We start from the raw sequence: 26,088 nt of genomic DNA, 5'->3' as shown, positions 1-26,088 counted from the left end.
CTTGCCCAGCAGTGGTACTTTACAGTCTTTGTCAACCACTTAAAAAACTCCAACCGATACAGTTTCTGATTTCTCGGGTAACGTAGCTTAACTTTGCATTTTCCCAACGGCTTTATCTTACTTTTGTTGTACATCATCAACACTGTTTGTGTGTCCTCCAACTGTGTGTTCGGGCTTAGCATGTGGATTGGCATTACATTACAACTGGCACCACAGTCAATCTGAAAATTTACAATCTCTTTGCCCATCAGCATGCCTGCAAAGAGTTGAGTGCCTCTCACTTTGTCAGTGTTCTTTGTAGTTGAAACATGTGTGTCTGCCTCTGTAACACAGAGAACGTCCTCATACTCATCACTCTCACATGCTGTCACGTTGTGTACATTCGTCCTTCTCTTCTGCTCTGAACGTGCCATGCATTTAACTGCAAAGTGGTTTTCTCTGCCACACTTTTTACATTTCTTCCTGTATGCTGGACATTTTTCTTTCTTTTTTTCATGTGCCACAAAACTTACAGTCCACTGTGTCGCTGATCCGTTTCTGGCGCGCAGCTCCACGCACAGCATGCACCTCCTCCACTGCAGCTCCCGAAATGGTTTTGCTGTTTTCCCGCGACAGCTCCGCGGCTCTGCAGTGCTGTATGCATGCATCCAGTGTCATGTTTTCCCTCAAACTCGGGTTGTTAAGTCCACATACAATCCTGTCACGAATCAGTGAGTCCCTTATTACTCCAAAATTGCACGTTTTTGTCAGCAGCTTTAACTCCGTCACATAGCTGTCGAATTGTCTCACTGGCGCCTTGGTTTCTCGTGAAGAACCGATAACGCTCCACAGTTTCATTAACTACAGGATTGCAATGATTGTCAAACTTCTCAATAATGTCCTTAACTGTCCACCGATCTCTCGCTGTGTCGCCCATTAGCGTGTCTAGCAGCTCCCTGCCGCTCTCACCAACGAGATACAACGAGAACAAGCTTACTTTTTTCTGTTCGCCGTCTGAGTCCATGGTCAGCTCCACATAGAGCATAAACTCGTCCCTCCAGGTCTTCCATGTCCGTGATAGGTTACTGGAGTCCAATACCAGCGTCGGCGGCAATTTAAGGCCCTCCATGCCTTGCGGCGGTGCTAGCTCGATTAGCCGCTAGTTGCTCACCGCTCCAACAGGCGTCTCTTGGGGGTTCACTCCGGCCGTGCAGCTTGCTCCGCTGTCCGCTCCGCTGCCACCATGTTATATTCTGGTCTCATTCACGACAGACTCCAGAATATCTATTTCCTACCCAACGGGGTAGTAAGTTTTATTAACAAGTCATGGGACTCAGATTGGTCCTCTGCCATGTACAACAGCAGCACACAGCCTAACAATCCTTACTTGTGTGTCACTCTAAAACGTCCGCGCAGCAACACAATCTATTTTGGAACAAACCATCTTGCAAACAATAATTCACATTATTACATATAGGGATGCACTGTATAAGGTTCCCGTTATTGATGTTTGGGTGGTTGACCGGGACGGATTTTCTCCTGTCACTTTCTCGTCATCCCTGACGTGCTCTCCGTTGTTTTTTCCCTGCTAATTTTAGCATCACACGGCACAGCTTCTGTATCACGTGGTATAAGGCTCCGCCCTTGTCATTTGTTGAGCAGGAAGAGTGAGCGCTTGTCTTCATGCAGAGTACGTCCCGGATCAAAATGCGCTACAATCGTCGTCGTTTTTTATTTTATTTTTTTAATCGTTGTCATTTGGAAATGAGATCGCACATAAGTATGAATCGAGATCGCGATTTTCTAACGATTAATCGTGCAGCCCTACTGACAATGATATGATTTTGTTATGAAAAAAGATCATGTTGACAGAATAGCTTCCATCCATGTAAAGACAACCCACAGGAAGCATCTGCTGATGAATTTCAGCCCCACTTGAATGATCGAATGGTTCGTAGTGCTACACAAAGGACCCGCTGAGGGTCTGATGAAGCTGGGTGGTGAACAGTGAGCTAGGTGGAAGCGGAGTAATGTTTCCTCTCACTCCACCATTTGGCACACTTTTGGTCCTGCTGAGATTTATATTAGAAATTTAAATTAAACTCTAGTCTTGTGGAGCGCAAACAGCTGTGTAAAGGGTCTCAGTCACAAGCCTTGACAACAAAGGATTAAATAATTTAATTAACGGTACCAACATGAGCTTCACATTTGTAGATCTGAGTAAAATGACTCAAACACAGTTTTAAGGCATATGTGCACAGTTGAGATTTTAGTGGTAATATGTAATAATTTGATTATTCTTACAAGCTATGAAAAATACAACAACAGAATAACCTGCCAGTTTCTCGGTGCACAGAATAAACTGTATCCCAAATCATATTTCCTGACTTAAACTTGCTTTTTTGAGTACATTGTTTAATGCAGACTGACATACAGTCATTTATTGTGCAAAATCTGTGTCTGCAAAATCTCAATATAAAATATCGAAATAATGACTAGTAAGCTGTTTCTATACTGCACAGGTGCAATGCAGAGAAACAAATACCTGCTAACTAGTGCTAAATAACAAACACAGTTCTAGAATTTAAATCACCAAAAACAACCATTTGCCATAAGTTGCTACATATAGAAAAAGGAGGTACTGGCTAATAATAATCTTCAGCCATTGAGAGAAGGATACACCATCATCGCTAATATTTGGTAGGTATGCATGCCAACTTGTTATTTTCAGTACAGAGTATTACGTGTGGCAAGAGGCTTTATAACTGATGTTCATAAATTGCAGTAGTTAGCACATCAGTCTTGGTCACTCCCTGTAAGTGCACAACTGCTCTTTTAAAAATCATTAACTATGAAGTGTACTAACTGAATGTCTAATACTACAAGTTTGACATAGCTATATTTAGGGGAGCCGTTCATAATCATGTGGGCTTTTGATTGTTATTTTCAGTGTTACTGCAAAAGGAGATTGATAATCACACTGAAATCCTTAAACAAACAGTGGTCTTAATCTGTATGATTAAAGGGACTCGAGTCACTGAAAGGACTGAATCTGACATTGAGCGATTTCTGTTTTTTGTTTTTTTTAAATTTAATGTTGCTTTCACTGTGTTTTTATTGTAGATTCGATCGGATTTACTATTTCCCTTGACAAGAAAATACCTTCAGGCAAGGCCATTATCATGAAACCTTGAAAAAGTCTTCTCACAGTTGAGGAGAATAACTTGAACTTGTTGCACTTCATTATGGCAGGCTGGAGCAAACTGTGAACAAACACACAGAGAGGGATGGATGGATAGACGCATTATTTCAAGGGGAAAAAAAGGATAACTGCTAACATACCCCCACACCAACAGAGTGAATAGATCTCTCAAAGACTGTCTCATCTTCCGTCAAACATTTGCTAAGTGTACTGATACAGTATAGTCTTGCATGTAAATGGCCATTTACACATGAGCATAATGCACTATTCATCACATGAGTCCTTTTTTATTTTGATTGCTCTGTCAACAGCAAAATTTTCTCGATTGAGTCCATTTGCAACAAACAAAAGTGAAAATACTGCATTTAAATTAACCCCACAGACCTCACATGGTAAATGCTGGCCATGTTTTTCTCCTTGAGTAATTATTCTGTTCAAATAGCATATATTTCTCTCCAGGCAGAGAGTGCTCGGGCTGAATGGATGCTGCGACTGCATAATGGTCCTCAGACGTTTGTTTCCTAGGCAACGTGGGGAGGGCATGTGGAAAGGGAGGTATAAAAACACTAGCAGCTCCTCTGTGAGTCTTACTCTGAGGTGAAGCGCTCACTCTAACACAGTGAGTATCGGAGAACTTGCCGCACAGTTCCTCTCCCTTTTTGCCATCTCTCTTTCTCGGCTCACTTGAAGGCTCAGCACTGCAAGTACCTGTTGGAGGATGATGCGGCCAAAAGATTTACGCCAGGGCTCTGGCACCAAGACCTTCCTCGATGCCATGCATGGCGGTAAAGTCCACCTTGCACGCTTCATCCTGGACGCACTGGATGGACGCATTATCAACTCGAAGACGGAGAACAGCCGCACCCCGCTCATGCATGCCGTCTGCCTGCAAGACCCTGGGACCAGGGCCAAGTTCACCCGGCTGCTGCTGGAAAAAGGGGCGGATGTCAACTGCCAGGATGAGGACGGTCGCACAGCCCTGAGCCATGCATGTGAAATGGGACACCTGGACGTGGTCAAACTTCTAGTTCAGTTCAATGCTGACCCTGATATCACTGATTCCTGGGGAAACAGTGCCCTCATGTATGCTGCATTTTCTGGGCAAAGCCAGGTTTTGGAGTTTCTGGTCAGGGCTTTCAAAAGACTGGGACTGAGGCTGGACAGGACCAATAATGCTGGCCACTCAGCCATTGAGGTTGCCAGCTTCTTTGGGCACAGTCAGTGCGTCCAGATTCTGAACTTTCCTTGCAGGAGAAGTGTTGCTACAGATGATCCACTTGTTGATGCGAGTACCACTCAGGAGGGTGAGTGCCGTCTGCCCCGCAGGCTCCCCAGGCAGGTTCTGGAGAGGTTCTCCAAACAGTTAAATAATGAAGACCAATTGCCTGGGGTATTTCAGAGACAGCTGAAAATTGGCGACAGCAATGGAGTGTGGAACCGTTTCCGATGTCCCAGGAGCCAATCTCAAGAGGAAAACCATCGCCACAGCTGGGCTCTGCCTCCTCAGCTTGAGAAAAGCCAAACTGAGGGGGATCACAGCATTCTCTTCACAACCAAGCAGCTGCAAAACTGCCACTTTAGAGAGCTAAGGGGGACTAAAACACTGAACTCTTTTCCTGAGCCAAGCCAGAAAGATGTCAGCCGAGACACTGGACTCCCAGAGCAAGCACCAGCGAGTTTTCCTCTCTGGGGCAAAGCAAAGTCATTTAACCTGGACCTTCTGAGCAGCAGAAAGCAGTCCTATCAGGGTGATGTGCGTGACATGAGCCTGTCAGCCAGCAAATTAAAGAGAGCCTCACTGCAGGATGAGAGATGCCTGATAGATAAGATGGACTGTCATGGGAACACCCAGGGCTTGACAAACGATGCTGACAAAATTGTCTCTGTGCCAAAACCTCTTTTAAACAGCAAGAATCAGCCTGCACGAGTGCCAGAGGAGAATGTCAAATCTAAGAATGAAGAGGCTAATGATATGGCTTCACTGAGCAGACGAGAGCAGCAGAAAAGGGGCAGCTTTGGTGCGACTGCCAGACACAACAAGTTACTTCCTGCCAGGGGAGAAATTGAGTCAGGGAAGCTCCCCAACCGTACCCCGGGATTCACGGGCCTGGGGACCAGACTGCTACGGCGATTCACTGCACCCGAATTTATGAGGATGGTCATAGACTGCTCATCGGGCTCCTCGAATGGCAGGGGTCGGATGTCCCGCTCCGAAACCTTTCCTTTCTCGCACACGCACCAACAGGTCAACAGTCAGCCGAGCGTCGACAGCATCAGTGGAGTGAAGTGTGAGTTCGAAAGCTGCTCGTCTCAGTCCACCCTCGACTAGAAAGAGGACAATGTCTAACTGCAGAATTGGCTGGTAGTGGATGTTTTTTAACAGCATTTAAACTTCTGGTACTTGCTCGGCAGTAGCGCCTACATACTGAGAAAAGTAATGATTCCTCGCTTTTGTTGCAGCTTATTTGTTTTTCAATACCTGTCAATAAAAGTTGCATAAAGTGCAATTTTGCTAACCCATGTTTAAAATCCTTTACAAATGAACACGATTTCAGTCTGTGAGCTGCTGAAAATGAATATTTTCTTTCACATGTATAAGATTTATATGACCTGAAATCGAATGTATTTGATATTGCTTCTGTGTTTATAATAAAAAAAGAAGAAGAAATGTATTTCGCCTAAATATTCAGTCACCGTGCACTGTATGATTCATGCTCAACATGTAATAAACACTTTAAAAGACCGGCTCATTCATCCTGTACTATGCATGTGCGAAAAGGACTCAGAGTTACTTAAATGGATACCGCTTCAGTATGCATCATTTATTGATTTGTACAAAATTAAAATGTGTAATTCTCTTTTTCATGAATGCTTCACACAGAAATAGAAATACATGAAACATGTCAACATGTATCTGTGTCAGAATACAAAGACTATGTGCAAAGTGTTTCTCAGCAGGTCGACGTCCTGCAGCATCACATGCCAGGCCTGTGTGCTTTATCTAGGCAAACAAATGCAAATACAGTCACACACATCTTCAGGAGTAACACACACACACACACACACACACACACACACACACACACACACACACACACACACACACACACACACACACACACATAAATCTTATGATTTTTAAATAGTCTGTCACAATACAAAGAGTTGAAGCGAACGCTGAAACCTCACACATTCATGCGCTTCCTCTCTCTCTCACACACACACGACAAAAAAAAACAACTACACATTTCAGTAAAGAAAAGTAACATTTTGAATTTGTTTCACATAATTTACTGCAGTGAATCAGCAGGTGTAAGATCCTAATATTCAGTATTTACATTATTAATTTATCTGCTCATGGTTCAAGTCCATACCTAATAATGAAACCTTATTTGCAACTTCACATCATACAAACGACCAACAATACCTTTTTGAAATAAAGAATAAACATAAAAAAGAGAAACATGGAATTGGTGGTTTTCCAGTAGCCCAATAGTAGCAGCTGGGGCTTTCATCTACCCATTTGTTATGCTAATAAAAGGAGAATTGTCTTTCACATCCCTGTTTCGTACATATTCAAGCATTCACATCAGGCCAGGTGTGCCTCCATTTGGCCATGCAAAGAGTGTGGATTGACAGATTGTTGTCCAGTTTCCACTACAGAGTGTGAGTGTGCAGAGGTAACTTTATCCCTGCCTAATAATGTCACAATGAGCTACTCTGGTTTGAGCCTAAACACCAGCTTAAAAACTTTACACAGCTAGCAATAATGCCCACTATGAACACTATATAGGATTTTTATAGTAGCACATGTACATATAGTCATGTGGAATATTGATTTTTGCTATCACTTTGATATGCACCACATTGTGCTGTGTTGAATCCCACTGAATGTTACAGGAAACCAATCGATAATCGGATCGCAGCGAGCTGAGAGGTGAGGGATCGCATGCTGCCTTTAACTCGCTCCTAAGATGCTTCTCTCATGCCCGAGACCATGCTGTGTCTGTCTACCAAACTTGCCGCCGTTACCCCGACGGGGTCTGCGCCTCTGGAGCTGATAGCCCATTGGCTTGGGAGCTGAAGTTGGACCCCAGTTGCTTGTCCTCTTCTGAGGCCTGGAAGGGTCATACTGAAGGTGGGTGTTGGGGGACCAGGAGCCCTGTGGGGTCAGCAGCGGGACATGCGCTTGCGGTATTGCTCCACCAGTGGGACCAGGCACTGAGGTGAGCCGCTCTGCAGCAGGAAGGGGTGCTCCAACAAGTCGATGGCGCTGGCTCTCTCTAGGGGGTCTCGAGTCAGCATACGGTCCAGGAAGTCTTTAAGAACTGGAGAGACCTGCACCAGGAAGAAATACAAACAACCTTTATTTGTCACATAAACAATCATACAGAGTACAACATGTAGTGAAATGCTTGCGTCTGAGCTGCGCACAGGTGTAGCTGCGCCATTCCAGGGCTTGGTTTTTAGCATGGGGGGTCTAGACAGGACAGTTACTGGGTCGAGCTTGCAACTCCAAAGGTGTGTAGGCCTACCACTACGCTATCCAGCTGCTGTATAGGAACATAATAGGTACGTATAAGTACATAATATAGTTGTACTCCAATAAATCATTGCAGTGATATGGTCGTGTAATTGTGTTGCATCCAGCATTTGCCGAGACACTTCAGTCTGGACCATCAATGCTGCTAGCTTGCGTTCGTCTGTTCTCGTACCTGACTGGCGTTTCGAACAGTAGGAGCTGGCTCATCCCTCAGCCTCTTCATCGCTGCTACAGGGGTTTCACTGAAGTATGGCGGCTCTCCATCCACCATCTCAACCACCATGATGCCCATCGACCATATATCGACCTGGAAATAAACCACGACACAGGAAAAAAAGTGTCTAACAGGTCTCATACTATTGCACAGATTGCCTCTGTTGGCAATCAGTGCTACACTAGTGGTATTCATGCAAACTGAATGTGTGCCTCCTCACTTCAGTGCCATATGGCGACTTGGATATGACCTCAGGCGCCATCCAATAAGGTGTCCCCACTAGAGACTTCCTCTTAGGGATGTCCTTACTGATCTGTGCACAGAAGCCAAAGTCTGAAAGCTTGACCTGTGAGGAAAAAAACGCTTTCCTTAATTTTAATCAAGAAAGCAAAAAGAAAAAGAAAGAAGGAGACAGAAAGAAAGAAACATTTCATACCCTTCCGTCTAACGTAAGTAGTATAGAGTCACTTTTGATGTCTCTGTGAATGACTCCCTGTGAATGGAGATAAGCCAGGGCTTGCAGCACAGCTTCACACACTGTAGCAATCTGCTCTTCACTCAGCCTGCAGCACAACACACAGAAACACACAGATTTTACATGAATTTCACACTTTTACACTACTAGTTATGACGAATCAACAGGACTTAAAGTTGAATTTCATGAATCACCGCACATTAAAGGCAACGATAAAGTAGGCAAGGTTCAAAACAACAACTCCCACGTAGCACAGTGACGAATGAAGCACGCCCGTTCTGCCGCGATGCTAATGTGCCTTTAATATTTTTTCAAGTGCAGCATAAACAGTTAGAGTCGAGCAGCAAAAAGACATTTCACAGAAAACACCAGGTAACAATTACTTTACAGAGCAAGGTTCCTCCCACACACAACAACTATAGGTTAAAAACTGTCTAAAACTATATAAGATAAAATGATTAAAACTGAGTGGATTTTTAAAATAATCTGACATCATAGTTCAGCCTGGAGAAACAGCATACACAAAGGACTCTTGATCTTGATTGTTGTGTCAATATCCTGATTATTTTAGGCTTAGACCAGCAGTGGCAGTGACAGCTGGCTCACTTTATATATCATTTGGTATGAGAGGAAAATTTCCATCCCTTTGAGTCAAACAATCTAACCCTGAGGTCACCCTATGGAGACTGAGCCAGCCATCTGTTAGTAATATAAACCATATTGACAGCTCAAACAAACACACCCTGATAAATTTCAGCTCCCTGCTGCTGGTCAATATGTTTTCTCCCTTTTTGATGTATGTCGTAGCATCAGGGGATCAAATGTCTACCCAAAATCAGCCTTCCGTGTGGCATTTAAACACACACAAATTCAATTATTTTACTGTATTATTATTTTTCTCTGGAGGAAAGCAGCAGACGTGGCGTGCACGAGAAGACTTGATGACAGTTTTGCACTCCTGGGAGGAACATCGATTACCCACCAGTTGATACCACACTACCCTCTTGTGGCTGATTTAGTTATTAAAAAATATAAGTTCCATATGGAATCAATGAAATACAGTTTTTTGTTGTTGTTGTTTTGTTTTGTTTTTCTTCTGTGGATATTTAATGGCGTTCTCACCTGGTTTCAGAAACAATGTTAGTCAGTGCTCCACCCTGCAAGTACTCCATGATGACCCACAGCTCTTCCTCCACCAGAGCAGACTTAAACATCTCCACCACATTTCTGTGCTGATAGTCCCTCATGATGACCACCTGCAACACAAAACATTATTTGGTGGTATAATCTTTAGAAATATAACAAACAATGTCGCCACTTATTGGTTCTCCAGCAGTAAAGATGACTGCTGCTCAGTCATTGGAATTCACTGCCAAGCAGAAATATAGTTCATTTAAACTCCATGAAGATTACAAAGATGATGACATCAGTGCTACTCTTTCAGACTGGAAAATACCTCCAAATGATAGATGTGCATAAAAATATTGGACTCTATAAAGGCATACTCTGTGTCAGCTGCCTTTTGGAAGCCTCTTGGTTTTGTCAGAAATGATCATATTTGAATACAAGTGATCACTTAACCTTAATAAGCCATTGGATGTGTCACCCAGAATCAGATACCAGTTAGTGATAAGTAATACTAATAAAATATTAGACTTGTTTGTTTGTTTTTTAATTGCATTTGACAGCACGGCAAGCCAAAGCTGTCAGATAACTGCATTAAAAATGTTCAAACGTTGCTATGAAAGGCAAAATTAACTCTAGAGACCGACTCTGTTTTTTTCTTGTACCAGGCTGTAAACACTTCCCTACTTTAAAGCTGTGTTAACATAGGGATTAACTCACTTAAAGTGCTTTTTTTAGCACTTAAAATGAAGCAACTGCCTTCTCTTTTATGCCCTGATATCACTAAACTGCTTTCCCACAGGCTAAACAACAAAGATTAGAGATATGTTGCTGTAAATGACTCTCGGTACATTTTAGAGTTATTTGCATTTGTATGTTGGGTTATTTTTTTTGTACCTCATTAAAGAGTAGCTCTCGCCTCTGCTGCCGCCGCAGGTCCATCATCTTCACCGCCACTTGCCGGCCGCTGTGCTTCTCTGTTGCGATACACACCACTCCTGTGGAGCCCTCTCCGATCTTCACAAAGTTCTCCAGATAAGAGCGGGGATCGCCTTTGTCCACCACCATCTGCAGGGCCGCCTTGAACTGTTCATGTGTCACCTTAGGTGGGTCGGGTGGCGGTCTGGGTGAGGGGTGTTGCGGGGGTCTGAAGGCAGGGGAGCAGGTGCCTGGAGGACTGGTGGCTAATGAGCCTGTAGGTGAAGGTCGAGGTTGGGAAGGGCTGTCTTGTCTGGGATAGGGAGGGTTGGGGCATCCGGAGTGTCTGAGAAAGGGGTCTGGTCCACTGGGTCTCAGTCCCATATTAGGAGACAGACCCAAGGTGTAGCTGGCTGAGGAGCGAACAGTCCGCTGGGGTCTGACGCCTCCCACAAGAGGACTGCTGGTGCCGGTGGGCAGGAAACCAGAGTGGTACCTCACTGCTGATTCTCCCTGCACAATAACACAGAAAAATGGGGTGAGGAAAATTAAGAGAGAACTGAAAGGCAGTTGGCCACCTGCCTGAGGTTCTTGACCCACTTTAAAACTAAATGTAAATCAAGTTCTTCACTTTCCCTCCTTTTCCACTTCACCTGATATGACTGATGTGTTGTTTTATGGACCCAAGTGTCCTGCAAAGATCTTGCCAAACACATCTTCTTTCAACATTTACAACTCTACTGGCAGTAGAGTTGTAAATGTTGAAAGAAGATGGTGCCAGTAGACTACTGGCACCATGAACCCACTTTCATTATTTTTAAGTCTAGAACTAAACCAAAGATTCAAACTCAGAACTTTGATCCTCTTTAGTGAAAAAGCCAATCAATAAGCTGCTTCACTAAAGTTCCACAACCTAAGCATTAACATGATCCGTGATGGTTTTTTGACAGCAAAATATAACTTTATTTAATGTATTCAGAGCTCATGCAAGAAACATGCTGAGTAGTTAAAAAATGATGTACATAGGATTAGAAATATGCATATATTGTGTATTCTATAAATAATGTATTATCGGTACACTTAATCGCTGCAAAGGCTTACTTTCAGGTCATAGGAGGAGAACGGCCTGCCAGGGCTGTTCTGTTGGTGCATGTATATTGGTATATTGGGTCGGAGTTCTGTGGTGACTGTGCCTTGATCTCCCTGGGGTGGCTGTACCGTCATAGCAGGGCTGTAGAAACAAGCTACAGGCCTTTGATTTGGTGGCATTCCCCTTGACAGCTGGAAATCTCTCTTCCATATCACTCTCTCCTGAGGACTACCCATATCACTACTCATATAAGCCCCGTGACTTGGCATCTGGATGTTCTGGGACTGAGCAGGATGTGATGGGCCCTCGAGAGAGCTGACCCCGACTTCATAGGTGGACGTGGCCTTGGGCAAAATCCCATTAGGTTGCAGAGTGATACTCTTCTTCATGCCCAAGTAGGGGGTATTGGTCTCACTGTGGATGTTCCTGGCCCTATTCCTCCACTGTTCCTGGCCCGCATCCTCCTCATCGTCATCATCCTCCTGGGTCAGACCCTCATACTGGTAAGTGTCTCCCTCGTTCACTTCCCCCAACCTTCCCAGAGACTGGGCTCTCTTCCTGGCTGAAGGGCTGCTCTTCCGCAAAGAGTTGGAACTGGTCACAGACAGACGGCTCATGTCATTGATCATGGCTGCGATGTAGTCTCCGTGTCCGATCATGCTCCCACGCACAATGGTCTGAAAGGAGAGAAGCATTTATCTGTATCACATCCTGCAAGCCATGATTGCATTACAGAAGGATTTTGGACAGAGAGGAATGAGGGTGACATAATCATCGCTCAAAGGCGAGTTAAATTTAGACTTGGGAATCTGTAAAGGACATCTTTGTCATTCTACAAAGACGGTGACTTGAATTTATTTTCCCCAGTGGCCGATTCTGACAATACACCAACAAATATACTTCACAAGCGAAACACAAAGAAAGAGCCTTTACAACTGCTCACATGCTTTCAGATTGTCGAGATAACCGCTCATGAACTTTCTCGTGGTATGCACAACTGGCAGGCAACCAAAGGCAAATGGCCTAAGCTTGCCCTGACATAAAATCATCAGACAATCTTTAGATGTTTTGCCAGAACAGAATGGATGTAACACTGACTGCATGGTGGTTTAGTAGTCGTACTCAGGGTAGAGTCATGTTCAGTTATACTCTACTGCCTCTCCCATTTCTCTGGCTCAATGCCATTACATCAGCACAGGGGGGGTAGAGGTCAGATGACATCTCACCTACTGTAGCACCTCGCTGTGAGGAGGGAATGGCAGGTGATAATAGCCTCTGTGCAATTTCACATGCTTTTTAAAAATGAAACTGTCTTCTCATATTCTGTATAGTTTTTCATATTTATATCCTGTTCATATCCTGTACATAGCTTGTACTCACTACAGCCTGTACATACTTATAGTTATAGAATATTCACAACATACTTCATACCGTGTACATTATAACATACCATAATAGACCCATTTCTGTAATATACTCACATATCTATATTATTGCTAATATATATTGTAATATATCTATATCACTAAAGCACTTCTGGATGGATGCAAACTGCATTTCGTTGCCCTGTACCTGTGCATGTGCAATGACAATAAAGTTGAATTCTATTCTATTCATCATGTAGAAATAATCTGAAACATGCTGAATCTTTAATTTTCTATTTTTAGCTTTTAGGATTTTCTGTGTTTCTGATGACACTAAACCCATGCTGACTGACCCGAGTGACCTAAATGCTGGAATGACTGTTCTCATATTTCACAGCACTAATAACAATCACGTCATAGACTTAACAAAATGTTCGTGGGTTTTTTATTTTCTGGAGGAGCCATAAAAAGCGTCAACGGTGTGTTCAATGAAGCACAGAAATCCTGAGATTTGCAGGCTTTATCACTCACTGGCAATTCCTTTGCTGTACCTGCACTTTTTAGCCCTTCTGCTTGACATCTCTGGGAAGGCACCATGGACTATTATTAATTGCCTGCGTGGAGTAATAAATCTTGTGGCCCCTATGAGTATTCAACATTGTACAGTCAGTGTACACAGCAGGGTCATTAGCTCAGCCACATGATAGATAAGAAAGCAAAAAGATGGGGAGGGGAGAGAGCTCTCCACGTTGCCATCCGAGGATTGTGGCATTTTCTGTGACAGCGCTCACAAATACTTTTGCACTGACGCAACCAGCACATATTTCTCTGTGAATGAAGCTCATTACAACTTAATGGGAATCAACGCCGTGCGCCATTCATTAGTAGTCACCTCAGGGTAAGGACAGAGAATCAATAAAGGGCTAAATAGCTTACCTTCTTTGGTCTCAACTCCACCTCTGTGATCCTGGAAGGGTCCACCATGGGTTTGGGCCTTCGCAGGTTCTCTATCAGGCTTTGCCACTGTGTCGGCAGGCCCACAAAGCAGCCGCGCTTAGCATCAAAAGAGGTGTGAACTCGGTGCTCAAAATTCTTGGGGGCTGATATCTCAGGCCTCTTCTTTTTCTTTTTGCGAAACATCTTTAGGTTCAGAGGGGTAGCAGCCTGTCTGCTTCAAAATGTCCCTGTAGAAAAAAGGTAATCGTCTTTAAAGAAGTTGCGCCAAACATCACATTCAGCACAAATTTAAGTAACTGTAAACCAGACATTTGAATACAAACAAAACTCATGTGCCACAATGATTAAAGAGTTGTTGCTGCTCTCATTTGCCCACTACTCCAGGTTCATTTAAATAAAATGTGCCAACAAATGATTCTTCCACATGAGAGAATATATATATTTAAATGGCTTATCCAATAGCTGTGCCTGGGACGTGGATGTCCCACACTGCCTTGCTGGCTGTCACAAGCTTGCGCCACAGAGAAGAGCTCCAAGGACAGCGAATGGATTTGTAAGCACATGTGTAATGAAGGATATCTGGTCAATTAAGGCTTATTCATTCTCTGTGCCCTTTTACTGATGAGCACGAGGCTGGGCTGGCCAGCGCCCACAGGCTTTCAGTGCATTAGCAGAATAAGTACAACACACATTCATGCACACACATATATACAGACATAAATATACTCTGGCAGGCTATCCTTCAAAGCCTTTTTATAACCGTTTTCATATCCCATCCTAATTAGTAGCTTGTGTGCCCTTGATTGCAGGGAGGGCAACTACTTAATCTTCAGATGGATGGTCCTGTATTTCTTGAGCCACTAACTCGGGTTTACTGTATATGCAGCTTTATTTTCCATTCAAGTGGGGGGGGGGAAATAATTAAATGCATTACATCTCATTTCCTCGGCTGCACAGCTGTAAGGGGAGATAATCACTCACATTTAAGTCACTTGATTGGAATTAATACTTTTTTTTTTAAAAATAGCTCACAGCACGGAAGCCGTCTCAGCTAGCCATGCGAGGGGGATGCCAGTGCCGGTCTGCTGCTTAGTCCACTACATCCGTCCTGATTTAAGTATTTGTTAACTCTAGCTTTGTGCTGGACATGCTAAAAGCTTTATATTGCTTTGTACAGACCCTACAATAATTGGGAGAAAACCCGAACAAGGAGACGACCCCCTATGAGCAAGTGCTTTGGTGACGGAGGGAAGGAAATACTCCATTTTAACAGGAAGAAACCTCCAGCAGACCCAGGCTCAGGGAGGGGCAGTGGTGCTGCTTTGAATGGGTCTTAGTTAAGACAGTGAGGGATCTCCTAGGCCTTAACTAATCTGGACCTCTTATCCTAGTTTGTAGTGTCTGTGCCTTTTGTAGCATTAATTAATGCATAGTCTGAAGCAATAATACCACGTCCAAGAAGTCTGTGCTCCAACTTTGGTGCGGGAAATTCTATTCTTTACATGTATGTGGTCTGCGGACGCAACTTGCTAGCCAAACTTGCTAACATTAGGTTATGGTTTGTGCTTAGTTCTGTCTCCAAAAAATACAAAACATGAAAATCAAGGCTTCAAAATGTAAGAACAAAAAATGGGTATATATGGGTATGTCCATATTGTATTTATCTTTCAAGCCGCGTGTGCAAATGACCAAATGTTGACATGCTAAACTAAGATAGCTAATACAGCAAACACTCTACTGCCATAGCAGGCTAACTTGACCTGTCAAGCTCAAAGCACTTCTGTGGCCAACTAAATGCTCACAGAACTTTTGTTTGTTTTTGCAAAAAGTCACCCTGAAATTAATAGCCAATGCAGAGGCCTACACGGTACCCTGAGAGGATCAGATACTATCTCCCATCATGCACTGTGAAATAGTGGGAGCTGAGAAAATTAGTTTTTCAGCCCTCTGCAAACCAGCAGGCGATCACACTGGCAGCCTTTCCTCTTTCCACCTCCGCCCTCGGATCAGCATGGCTCTAATCGGCATCAATGACGCCTGTTAAGAGATGTATTGGTAACTAACCCACGCCACACGTCCTGCTGCATCACTGCAAGGTAAAAGTAAGTCAGGCCCGCTGGTCACATCAGCTAAACCTCCACTTCATTACAGGAAGGGAGCGGTAGGATGAAATAGGTGGGAAGGAGGGGGCGCAGAAGGACTGCTAGAATAGACGTGACACTCGCCAAGGATAATTCAATCACAAGGCTAATATGCTAAGTGTTGCATAAACGCATCACTCTGTGCTCTCCCTATGTACATAATGTGATGCTGGGAAGGACTTTAATTCTATCTGACAGGGACATTATGATGTGAGGGCTCTCAGAAGGTGGGGTGAGAGGAGTCGGGGCCAAGATTACAGTCAAACGTGGATATATTAGTGAGACAGGGACCCAGTTTCTTTCCTGGAGACACAGAAAGGCTTTTAAGTGCCAGTTGTGGCCCCTTTTGAATAAAAAATGCCTGCAAAAAAAACACAAGCTGCAAAAATAGAAGATTGTGATCGCTGTCGTTTTTTTTCTTTTTGCACTGCATGAGAGGCTGTCTGCTTAGATAGCTGTTAAAGATGCCGATGCTGGCATTGCCCGAACAAATATTTACACATTTACGCTCACGTATTCTCTTATAAGCATACCAATCAATATTCGCTTGAGTAAAATGCAAACTGCTACAGTACCATTGCAAAAAGAGCAGCTGGTTTTTATGATACTTCATCAAGTTGCATCAGTTCAAAACAGCAGAGAACAGAATATATCACAGTATTCATTATTCATACTTGACCACTGTTCCCCTCTGCAGACTCTGGAAATACAAACTAACCACTGTGGTATTAGACACAAGAAGAAACACACATGCATACTTGATTCATTCCTGGGCAGAATGAATTTAAAAAGTTGATACAATTATTGATTTACAAGCTTTAATCATATGCGACTGGCCTTAGATTGACCTCTCAGACTCTGCCGGGCTTATGACAGTCCTGACAGCAATATGCTATTGATTTCTAAGCCCTAAAATATGTTTCCACAGAGCTTGACTTGCACAGTCCACCATCTCTTTCCAGTCACATCCCTCAAAACTGCAGGGACTTGACCCTATGCCTGAGTGGCTTTTCTTGAATCTATCAATGTGCTGATGCAAAACTCCGCCAGCTGCTGTCACAGACATGAAAGGAGAGCCAGGATGAGGTCACTCTTAAAATTGTGCAACATGAGGTGTTTTTCGTCTTCACAACTTAATGCAGGAGCAACAAATTAAACAAGTCCAAACGCGTGACCTAAAAAAAAAAGCCTCACAAATCCCATCACTGAGAAATAAGATCTCATACACTGGAACTCAGCAGAAATCTGTTTGCAATAAGTATTTCTGAAGTCTAACTAAACATAAACCTTGAAAGAAAGACTCCACAGCCTGCACATTCTCTAACGCATGCAAAATACACTTATTTTTCTGCAGAAAGTAACCACTCAATCCCTTTCCCAATCCACGCTCAAATTAATATCCAATCATAGCCTTACCCCTGACTGGATGGAACTTCTTCACCTGGCAGAGTGGCTTGGCCTCTCATACCATCCAGAAATTCAACCGAGCAATCCATATGTGCCCCACAGACAACATGACAAAAGAAGAGAGAGCATGCTTTCCTTCCTCTCATGTTCAGATCACCCCAAGCAGGAGTTCCGGTTGAGTGGGAGGGGATCGAGAGATAAGAGAGATATTGGATTTGCTCGATGTTAGTGCTCCCAGCTCTGTTAAATGATTTTTTTTCCCTATTTGCCCTGATTTCTGCTTCTATCTTTTTGTTGGCGTGCATGCAAAAAAATGTAATGAGTGTGCAGGTGACTGTGCTTGCAGGATTAGTGGTGTTCAGTCCCTCACTGATCTAATTTTAGGACGCATCATTCCCCCCCCGCCTCTCCCGCACTAGATGGATGTTTATTTTGTACGGGATTCATGTCAAATGGTGAAGTGAGGGTGTGAGACGATGGAGATGAGGTAATCCAGTTTTTGTACTTGTCAATGCATGTATAAGCATAATCCAGCTATACTGAATTACAGGAGGGGGGTTACATCTATTTCATAATAGTATAGATAGCATCAAGGTCTTAAATGGTGCTTTTGGAATCTACAGTGCAGTGTAGAGCGCTTAGAGATTGCTCTTCTATCAGCTTCATTATGATGACCGTTTTGCCCTTTGAGTGTAATGAGACTGCCTCTCGAGGGGGCGGTGGGGGTCTTGGATGGTCATCTTTTCCCTGTGCTTTGTAAAACACATACACATGCACTTACACACACACCGTCTGAGGGCATAAAAGGTACAAGGCGCCGGACGTGACTGGACAGTACAATAGCAGTGTTTATGATTTACGTTGATGTCTTTCTCTTTGAAGTCACCTCTGCAAAGATGGAAGGACTTTCAATAAGACTTTACATGTGATGTAATAAGCTGCATTCAACGACACGGAATAACAAGACGCTAGCACTCTGATACATCATGCATGACAAAGCACTCAGAATATAAGAAATGCTGGAGAATGTCGGCATGAATCTATTAGGTCCATAAAGTCATTCTTTGCACAAATGTGGCTTTGGTTGATTGCACAGTTTTGTTTCTTCAGGCATGCTAGCTGCACTGCACTGGAGATGACATTGTTGGGGTGTCAGTCTAACACTAGCAGTTGAACAGACCAAAATAGCTACTGTGCAATGATTATTCAAAGATGGTTAAACTTTGGTGACGTCTTGACTTTTTCTTTTGTGCAACCAGCAAGCCATCAATTCTGTGGAATACCTACATACATGAACTAAAACAGTAATAATGATAATAACAATAATAACATCTCCGTATAAAGTAGAATGCGGGTTCAAAAGTATCAGTCGATTGTTGGGTTTATAGGCTCACATTTGCCAATGTCCTCATTGCTATTTCCTCCATAAAGAAAAGCATCACATCTTTTCATAGTCACTCCCTTATTTTTGGTTCCTTGAGGAACAGACCACTTGTGCTTTTAGCACCTTTGGACTCTCCCAGCCGAAAGAAGGGTGCTAGGTCTGACGTGTGGACAAAGATCCTGGATCAGTATTCGGCGACCCTCTGTAACCTCAGGCTGCTGCTTGAGTTGCTGTGAATTTTAAATGCGTCCCCTGTGTAACGTAAGCACTTACAGTTGATGGTGGAATAACTAAGAGGGAAGAAATCACATGAACTAACTTGGTCGTGTATCTTGTTAGATAACCCCCCCCCCCCCCCCCCCCCCCCCCACACACACACACACACACACACACACACACACACACACACACACACACACACACTGTTTGTAAAGGAAGACTCCATAGCTAGGTGCTTGATTTTATACACCTGTGGTAAGACTATAAACACCTGAATTGTTTATTGCTTACACTCACTGAACATTTACTTGAAGACAAGATCAAATTGACACTGCGTCTAATAAGTCTAATAAGTCGGTGTGCCTGGGACATTGTCTGAAGTTTCTCTTTCTCAAATGTAGCTCACATGTAGCATGCAACAAGAGACTGTCAGCTTTAAATGCATTCTGGCTAGCACCCTAGTAGTGTTGCACACTTAACTTAATCTTAAACTCTGTCAGGACTTTGGCTTCCCACAGTTAAATGAGCTCGATAGACTGATGTCTAATATGAGTGCTTCACTTATCATGCTAAGAATGCTAAGAAAATCAGCAAGCGCTAAATCAGATCCTGACCACAAGCCTTGTGCCAATCACAAGTGACTGTTCTCTGCACCATACATTTTTCCTGGGCTGGTCTGGATGAGTAATCCTATTTTAAAAGACATATAAAGAACTAAATTGAAATGTCTGGGACAGGAGAAGGTGAGAGCTATCCCTTGAAGTGGAACATCCATTATTATTTGGAAAAACCTTGAATTTAGCACAAGTGATGTTAACTGAAAAGAAATCATATGAACAGAAACCTATGGACTGTGTCTGCACCGCAAACCAACACAGCTGATTTATTCAACTGCCTGAAAAAACTGCAGCACCATTAATGCATGAAAGCCCAAGGAAAACAGTGTAATGCCTGCTAACCTGTATCATCCAGATTCAACTTAAACGTCGATAAAAAGTAGCCTATTCGGCGTGTCAGCACATACATCCAGCTCCCAAAGACGCACCGAAATCACCAAAGCAATCACATTCAATTTTGCCAAAGACATGTTTCTAATAAATATTGTGAGTAAGACATAATGTGCATAAGATATGTCAGCTGTCATAAAATTATTTTTTACAAAGTGGGAAAGGGGGTCGAGGAGAGGGATATTACAGCTGCCAAGAAGGTTTTATTAAATCATGTCAATTAGCTAAATGAATGGAGTAAAAGATGTTATGTTATTTTTCTGCAAAGATTAATTTCTGAAGATTGATGTAAAGGAGTGTAGCACACTGTAAAGGTGAAAGCAGTACCGTGTTTAATTTCGCTACTAGCTGTTGTCTTTAGGCTAATAAGGCTGCAGGCAGAATGCACATAGTGGCTCCGTTTGTTTATTTCTGAGGTAATATGCAGAATTTCTCCTTTCCTTTTCTTTGGGATTGCTTGAAGAGTAAGTATGATTTCCCTGAACCAACATTTTCTTTGGATGACTAAAGATATATTGTGCGGATATATAGTGCCAGTTTTCAAACAGCAACTTTCTCAGTCCTTGATGTAGCTGTAACTCTGATAAAAGCTCCACTCAGGGCTAAGGACATAATGTAGAGCATACCCAAGGGCACGTGAAGGACTAGTTTTTGTCTAAAGTTTAATAGCAGCAGTGGACAAAAAGATTAAGCTTGCACAGAGTGTGGCCAAAATGTATGCACAGACAAACTTGATAAAGTACTCGTGGTGTTGGCATTGCTCCCGTTAAAGGTGTCTTCAGGACCAACTTTTGCCATGTTGACACGCAAACTGACAGGAGGACCCACAAGGTAAAACACATAATGAATACAGTCTTGCAGCTGATAAATATTAAGTGTTCATACCCTTGATGATTATAAAACAGATACAAATATATGAAAGCGTAAAGAAAATGTGGCTGCAAAGGTTGCAAAGTGTCAGAGTAGACCCTTATGTAACCATGGACGTATAGGTTCCTGGTTAGATAGTCAACTGTATCCATATTGTGCTTTCACTTTTCAGTTTATAAAATGAGATATTAAGCATGGATGACCCACATTTACACAGGGAGTTCATTCATAGTGACATATCTTGGGGTCTTTCAAATGTCACATAACTCGCAGCGATGCGTCATATGCCGGCTTTCACTCAAATCTCTGGATGAAGTCGTGCAAGTCTAAAATGGTAGAAGTCACTGAAGATTCTGAGAAAGTGAACGATCAAAAATGCTCATCTGTCATTTCCTCATGCTCGGCGTGAGTAAGGAAAAGGCCCGAGGATTGGAAGTACGCAGAAAAAAACAGTGTCAGTGCCCAACAATGTGGGCTGTCAGTTCCTTTAAGAGCAGAAATCTGCGCAGGAGGGAACACTTGTCCTGTGTTAAGATTGACAGGAGGAAACCAAAAATGAGAGGTCAAGACGGGAGCAGTAAGAGTGGGGGAGGAAAGGAGAGTCCAGACACTCAGCTGCGGTGACAGAAAAAAAAAGAGAAGATGGATAAATCTAGGATGGAGGACAGAGAGAGGAAAAATATACTGAAGGGGATGGCTGTAGATTTGAAGCTGTTGGCGAAAATTAGCATAGACATAGACGTTTTTGTCAAACTTTTTGAAAAGTAATGATGCTGAGAGGAGCTCTCTTTCAGTTCTGAAGATGCAAACTGTTTTCTCCATCATCTTTTCTGCAGTAAACAAGCCTCAGAGGGGATCTGAGGACAGGACAGTTGCATCAACACAGCACGTACATCATTCTGTCACCTGACATAATGGCACTGATTCTCACGGATAAGAAAATGGACAAGAAAACTAGTTTGCTCTGCCCTGCAGCGAACAGTGTGGACATTACTGCGCAGTAAAAGCTGTGGTCTCTATCTGCTCCAAACACCTTAATCTAATGACACTGTAAAAACAACGCTTCTGATGTCCTGCAGGATTTTATGGGACGTTATCTGGATGCTGACACATCAGTAGAACACCACAGACTGTCACGTCAGGAAATATGCATGAATATGTATACTAAGGACTAGAGGCAGGAGAGAAAGAAAATGCAGCAGTGACCAACACTCTGTTTAATGAAAGATCCTCTTGGCTCTCACAAGTGCTTTGAACAATTTGACGCTGTGCTGATAGAAACGTATGATCAGGCTGGACCAATGGTATGAGCCCAACTTTTCTCTCCTGGGTCTAATTTATTGATGCACTGGGACTCGGCGCATGCTTTACTGTATGCGCATGTGCTTATGAAGGCTTTGATTTATATTTTTTCCCAGCCAAGGCCTCAGCGTGTCTCTCCAAGGGACAAAGCACAGGCCATTTTTAACCTCAGATTCCTTTATGGTATCAATCTGCACCAACTCTGCTGTCCTTCTCTGTCACCCAGCATGGGTGCTGTTTCAGCCTAGAGAGAGGGGGGGGACTCATGTCATGCTGTCCTAATTTGGACTCTGAGGATTTTTTAATCCGCGGTGCTTGACATCTCGTGGCCAGTAGCTACACTAAGCTGGTAAATGCACAGCTCCCCCGCCTTCACCAGCATGAACATGTCACAGTCACTCCTGAAAACAATCGTGAGCCCAGCATGGGTCGCTGGGGCATCGCAACAGCACCTGCGTGCCGTGATCAAGTGTGTGAGAGGTCCATATCACTTGCTGTCCTGTCGGCGTCCTGAAGCGCGTGTTCAAGTCTGTTTGTTTTACTGTGAGCCTGTAAACCCGCACGATGAGCAACACACAACAAACACCAAAATATAGACTTTATAGAAGAGCGCACATCACCCCGAGTGAAGCAGAAGTCCAGCTGTGCGTGTGTGTTTATGTGCATTTGTGTGTGTGTGTGAACCAAAGAGACCTTCTCTGTCACATCCCCTACCCTTTGGCTGCTCTTCCTCTTCCTCTGTGAATATCAATGAATGACCTGAGACACAAACAAGAGCTTTTTTTTTTACTTGCAGAGCCTCAGTTACATATCAACAGACTAAAAATAAAAATGTTAAAAAGCCCATACATTTCAATCAGTACTAAACTTATGAGCAAATCGCCCTGTATGTGCACAGATGTCGTCTCAACTCACACATGGAAGCATTAACAGTAGCATTGTTATTATTATTTCTTTTTTTAGTAGCAAGCGTGAGAAGTGCTGCGACAGCATCATTGACAATGAGTGCACTGGCAATGCTAAGTGGGCTAAAACAAACAATCTATACACTTCTTTAAAACACCTTCACCTTAGATTGATTTCCACAGAGGACTTAGCATCTAATAGCAGTCTAATAGAGAGACTTTACAAATCTATTTTTTCCAGTGTACTGACCAGATTTCTTATTTCTTAATGTGCTCAAACATCGCATCCCACGTTCATGCAACCCCTCGTACAATAGGTTTTCTTTATGCTAGGAAAAGACATCACGTGTGAGTCTCCTTTATCGTGTCTATTCTTTCCACAGCATCCATCTACTGAAGTATGTATATATGTGCAGTAGTAGAAGCTTCCACTGATACAACTAAAAAATATCACCTGAATTCACATTGGTAAAAACAGGAAGCATCTGTGTCCAGAGTACTCATAATAATCATCCTAGATTTATCAAGTGTGATCCATCTTGAGAGTGCTGAATCCTTTTTTGTGAAATCGGGGTTGAGGACAGAAGAGACAGGAGGAGGAGACGATGTTGGGATTTTAAGGAGGAGGGTGAGCAGAAGGTGAAGGCTCCTCTTTTGAGATGCAGTCCATCACTGAATACATCCTGCAGACCTCTCAGTATCCCCCCTCCCCACCACCACCACCACATCTGCACCTGGCTGCACTGGCCTTTGCTCCACATCCTCTTTCTCTTCCTCCACCACGACTGATACCTACCGATGGCATACACTAGCCTGCTCTTTATTAATGACGTTAAGCCTCTTTTTTTTTGTCCCCCACCCCACTTTACCCCACTCTCCTCGCTGTGAAGAGAGAAGATGGGACTCTGGAGGGATAAAATCATTGTTAGAGAAAGACACCAAAAAATATCAGTCATCCCCCCTTACCTTGCTGTCCAGTGAAGAGGAGAGCCTCTCTCCTCCAGGAAGGTTTGGAAGCGAGTGTGCACATACACTCACATCCACTATTATGCGCCGCTCACTCACGTTCACACACACATTTACGCTCGCACACAGACCTACACGCTCTCAAGCTCATGCACACAACGGCGAGGAGGGATGGCTCTCAAGCGAGAGCACACTGCAGGCTGCCGCTTGCCTGGGAAAGCCTGATGCGTTCCTCCCTCCGGGCAGAAACACACACTGCCATCTCAAAGGCTCTTTGTTGGGGCCGATTCATCCCCAGTTCTGTGGCTGAGTGCTGATTCGTGTACCGGTGCCTGCTCCCGGGGACGAGGGGGTGTCCGTACAATAGATAGACAAAGCCATGAAAAAGAAAAGCAGCATCCAGGAGGAGAGGAATATCACAGCACCATGTAGCTCCTTCCATCCACCCCCCTTTTCTCTCCTTCTCCTTCTCAGGCTCGCTGTCTTTCTCCTACAGACACACACACTCCCTCCCACCTCCCTTTCTCTCTTACTCTCTTCCTCCTCCTCTCTCTGCCTCTCTCTTTATCACTTCCCTCCTTCTCTGCCTCCTCCCACTCCCTCACTGGGCTGCAAAAGAACTGATAGCAGCATGTGCCTGCGCCCGTGTGCCGGTTTCCAGTGACTGTAAGGAGAGGAGAGCTCTTCAACACCTCATCACCTGGGATACCTTTCATCCCCCACCCTCTCCTCTCCCCTCCCCACCCACCATCTCTCTGCCTCTCTGTCTCCTTTGCACGTAATGTGGGTGACACGAGAACGCGAGGGTGCTGACTTCACCCGGTGCACTGCTGTTCACTCAAATGTATTATCCATGAAATGACATGGTCAGGGAGATGGCAGATGGCAGAGGAGGGGTTGCTGTACCGATGCTTGTAAAAAGGGGTGTGGGACTATCCTTGTAGAGGGGCTAGATCCTCATCCTCACACTGTCTTTTGAGTCTATCGTGACCCAGAAAAAACCCCAAAATCATTGCAAGTGAGGGGACACTGAAACTGAAGTTACAGCCACACTCCTGCCTCTGATCCGGCATCATTATTTGAGCGAAACATTTCCCCTCTCCTTTTACCACAATCATTTCCTGAATAATTTATACAGAAGCTAAGACCAGGCACGAAGAAGGAAAATGTATTAGGGTCAAGTCATGCAGAAACTGCCTGCAAGAGTGAGCCACATTTAGGGCATATGTGTAATACATGGCATTTTGATATGAAAGGCACTACGACAGGCTTAAATAATGGCACCCCCTCCCCCAGCACACACATCAAATAAAGTGAGGTGAAAAACGACTCCACTAAACCAATCTGCATAACAGTGGCAGATTTTCCTGTTAGGGGTATGGCAGACACAACCCCTCCCTCTCTTTCACTCTCACTTGTCAGCATTAATGTCACAGATATTGACTGGTGGTGGTTTGTTGTCTTATAGTCATGATTTCCTTTGAGTTTATGAAACAATAAAAGATGCACAAATATGGTGATCACAAAAACTACTCCAATTTTTACCAGGGTTATCTCAGCTGAGGTTGCTTATTTATCCTTATCTCTGCTTGCCCAGTATGAAGGAAAGCTGCACAGGTCAAAAGGTCAATAAATGAAACATGTCTTCTTGTTTCCGCGAGAATGCACAGAACCACACAATTTTGCTTCAGTGGTTTAGCACAAACGTAAAAAGAAAGCTACTGCTGCACTTTTAGGTAGTTATTATTTTTCTACTTATTTAATTATCATTTTCTTTTTTTATATATGTATGTATGGAATATTTTAGTGCATATTGTATTGCAATAAAAGGAGAGACTAGGAGATGTTATAAAAGAAATTATTTTTACATGTCATCCTCACTCCTCACCCGGCACTCCTCTCGGATAAATAGCGTAAAAGTAGCTTGTGATGTAAAACAGATTTTACAATGACAATACTGGTCTTAAACCACAGCGTCATTAAAGTGAAAGCCCCAGAGCTGCATAAGTAAGACAACTTT

At 43.5% G+C, this 26,088-nt stretch overlaps 2 protein-coding genes across 2 annotated transcripts; one reads left to right on the top strand and one right to left on the bottom strand.

The window, feature by feature from the left end:
* The first annotated feature begins 3,694 nt into the window (after positions 1-3,694).
* ankrd63 (ankyrin repeat domain 63) lies at positions 3,695-5,621 on the top strand. Its single transcript, XM_080871807.1, has 2 exons — positions 3,695-3,736; positions 3,872-5,621. The coding sequence occupies exons 1-2, from the start codon at positions 3,723-3,725 to the stop codon at positions 5,508-5,510; spliced, it is 1,653 nt and encodes a 550-aa protein (XP_080727933.1). The 5' UTR covers positions 3,695-3,722; the 3' UTR covers positions 5,511-5,621.
* Positions 5,622-5,988: 367 nt separating this feature from the next.
* On the bottom strand, positions 5,989-24,583 carry pak6 (p21 (RAC1) activated kinase 6). The gene is made up of 9 exons (XM_080870604.1): positions 24,069-24,583; positions 13,847-14,094; positions 11,558-12,223; positions 10,436-10,969; positions 9,536-9,669; positions 8,375-8,501; positions 8,159-8,284; positions 7,897-8,031; positions 5,989-7,519 (listed from the first exon to the last, which is right to left on the bottom strand). Exons 2-9 carry the CDS (start codon positions 14,048-14,050, stop codon positions 7,352-7,354), a joined length of 2,094 nt encoding a protein of 697 aa, XP_080726730.1. The 5' UTR covers positions 14,051-14,094; positions 24,069-24,583; the 3' UTR covers positions 5,989-7,351.
* Between the last annotated feature and the right edge of the window lie 1,505 nt (positions 24,584-26,088).

Source organism: Rhamphochromis sp. 'chilingali' (genome assembly GCF_963969265.1).
Source record: "Rhamphochromis sp. 'chilingali' genome assembly, chromosome: 21".
NCBI lineage: Eukaryota > Metazoa > Chordata > Actinopteri > Cichliformes > Cichlidae > Rhamphochromis > Rhamphochromis sp. 'chilingali'.
The sequence above is the reverse complement of the archived record's forward strand: the minus strand, read 5'-3'. Positions and strand labels throughout refer to the sequence as shown.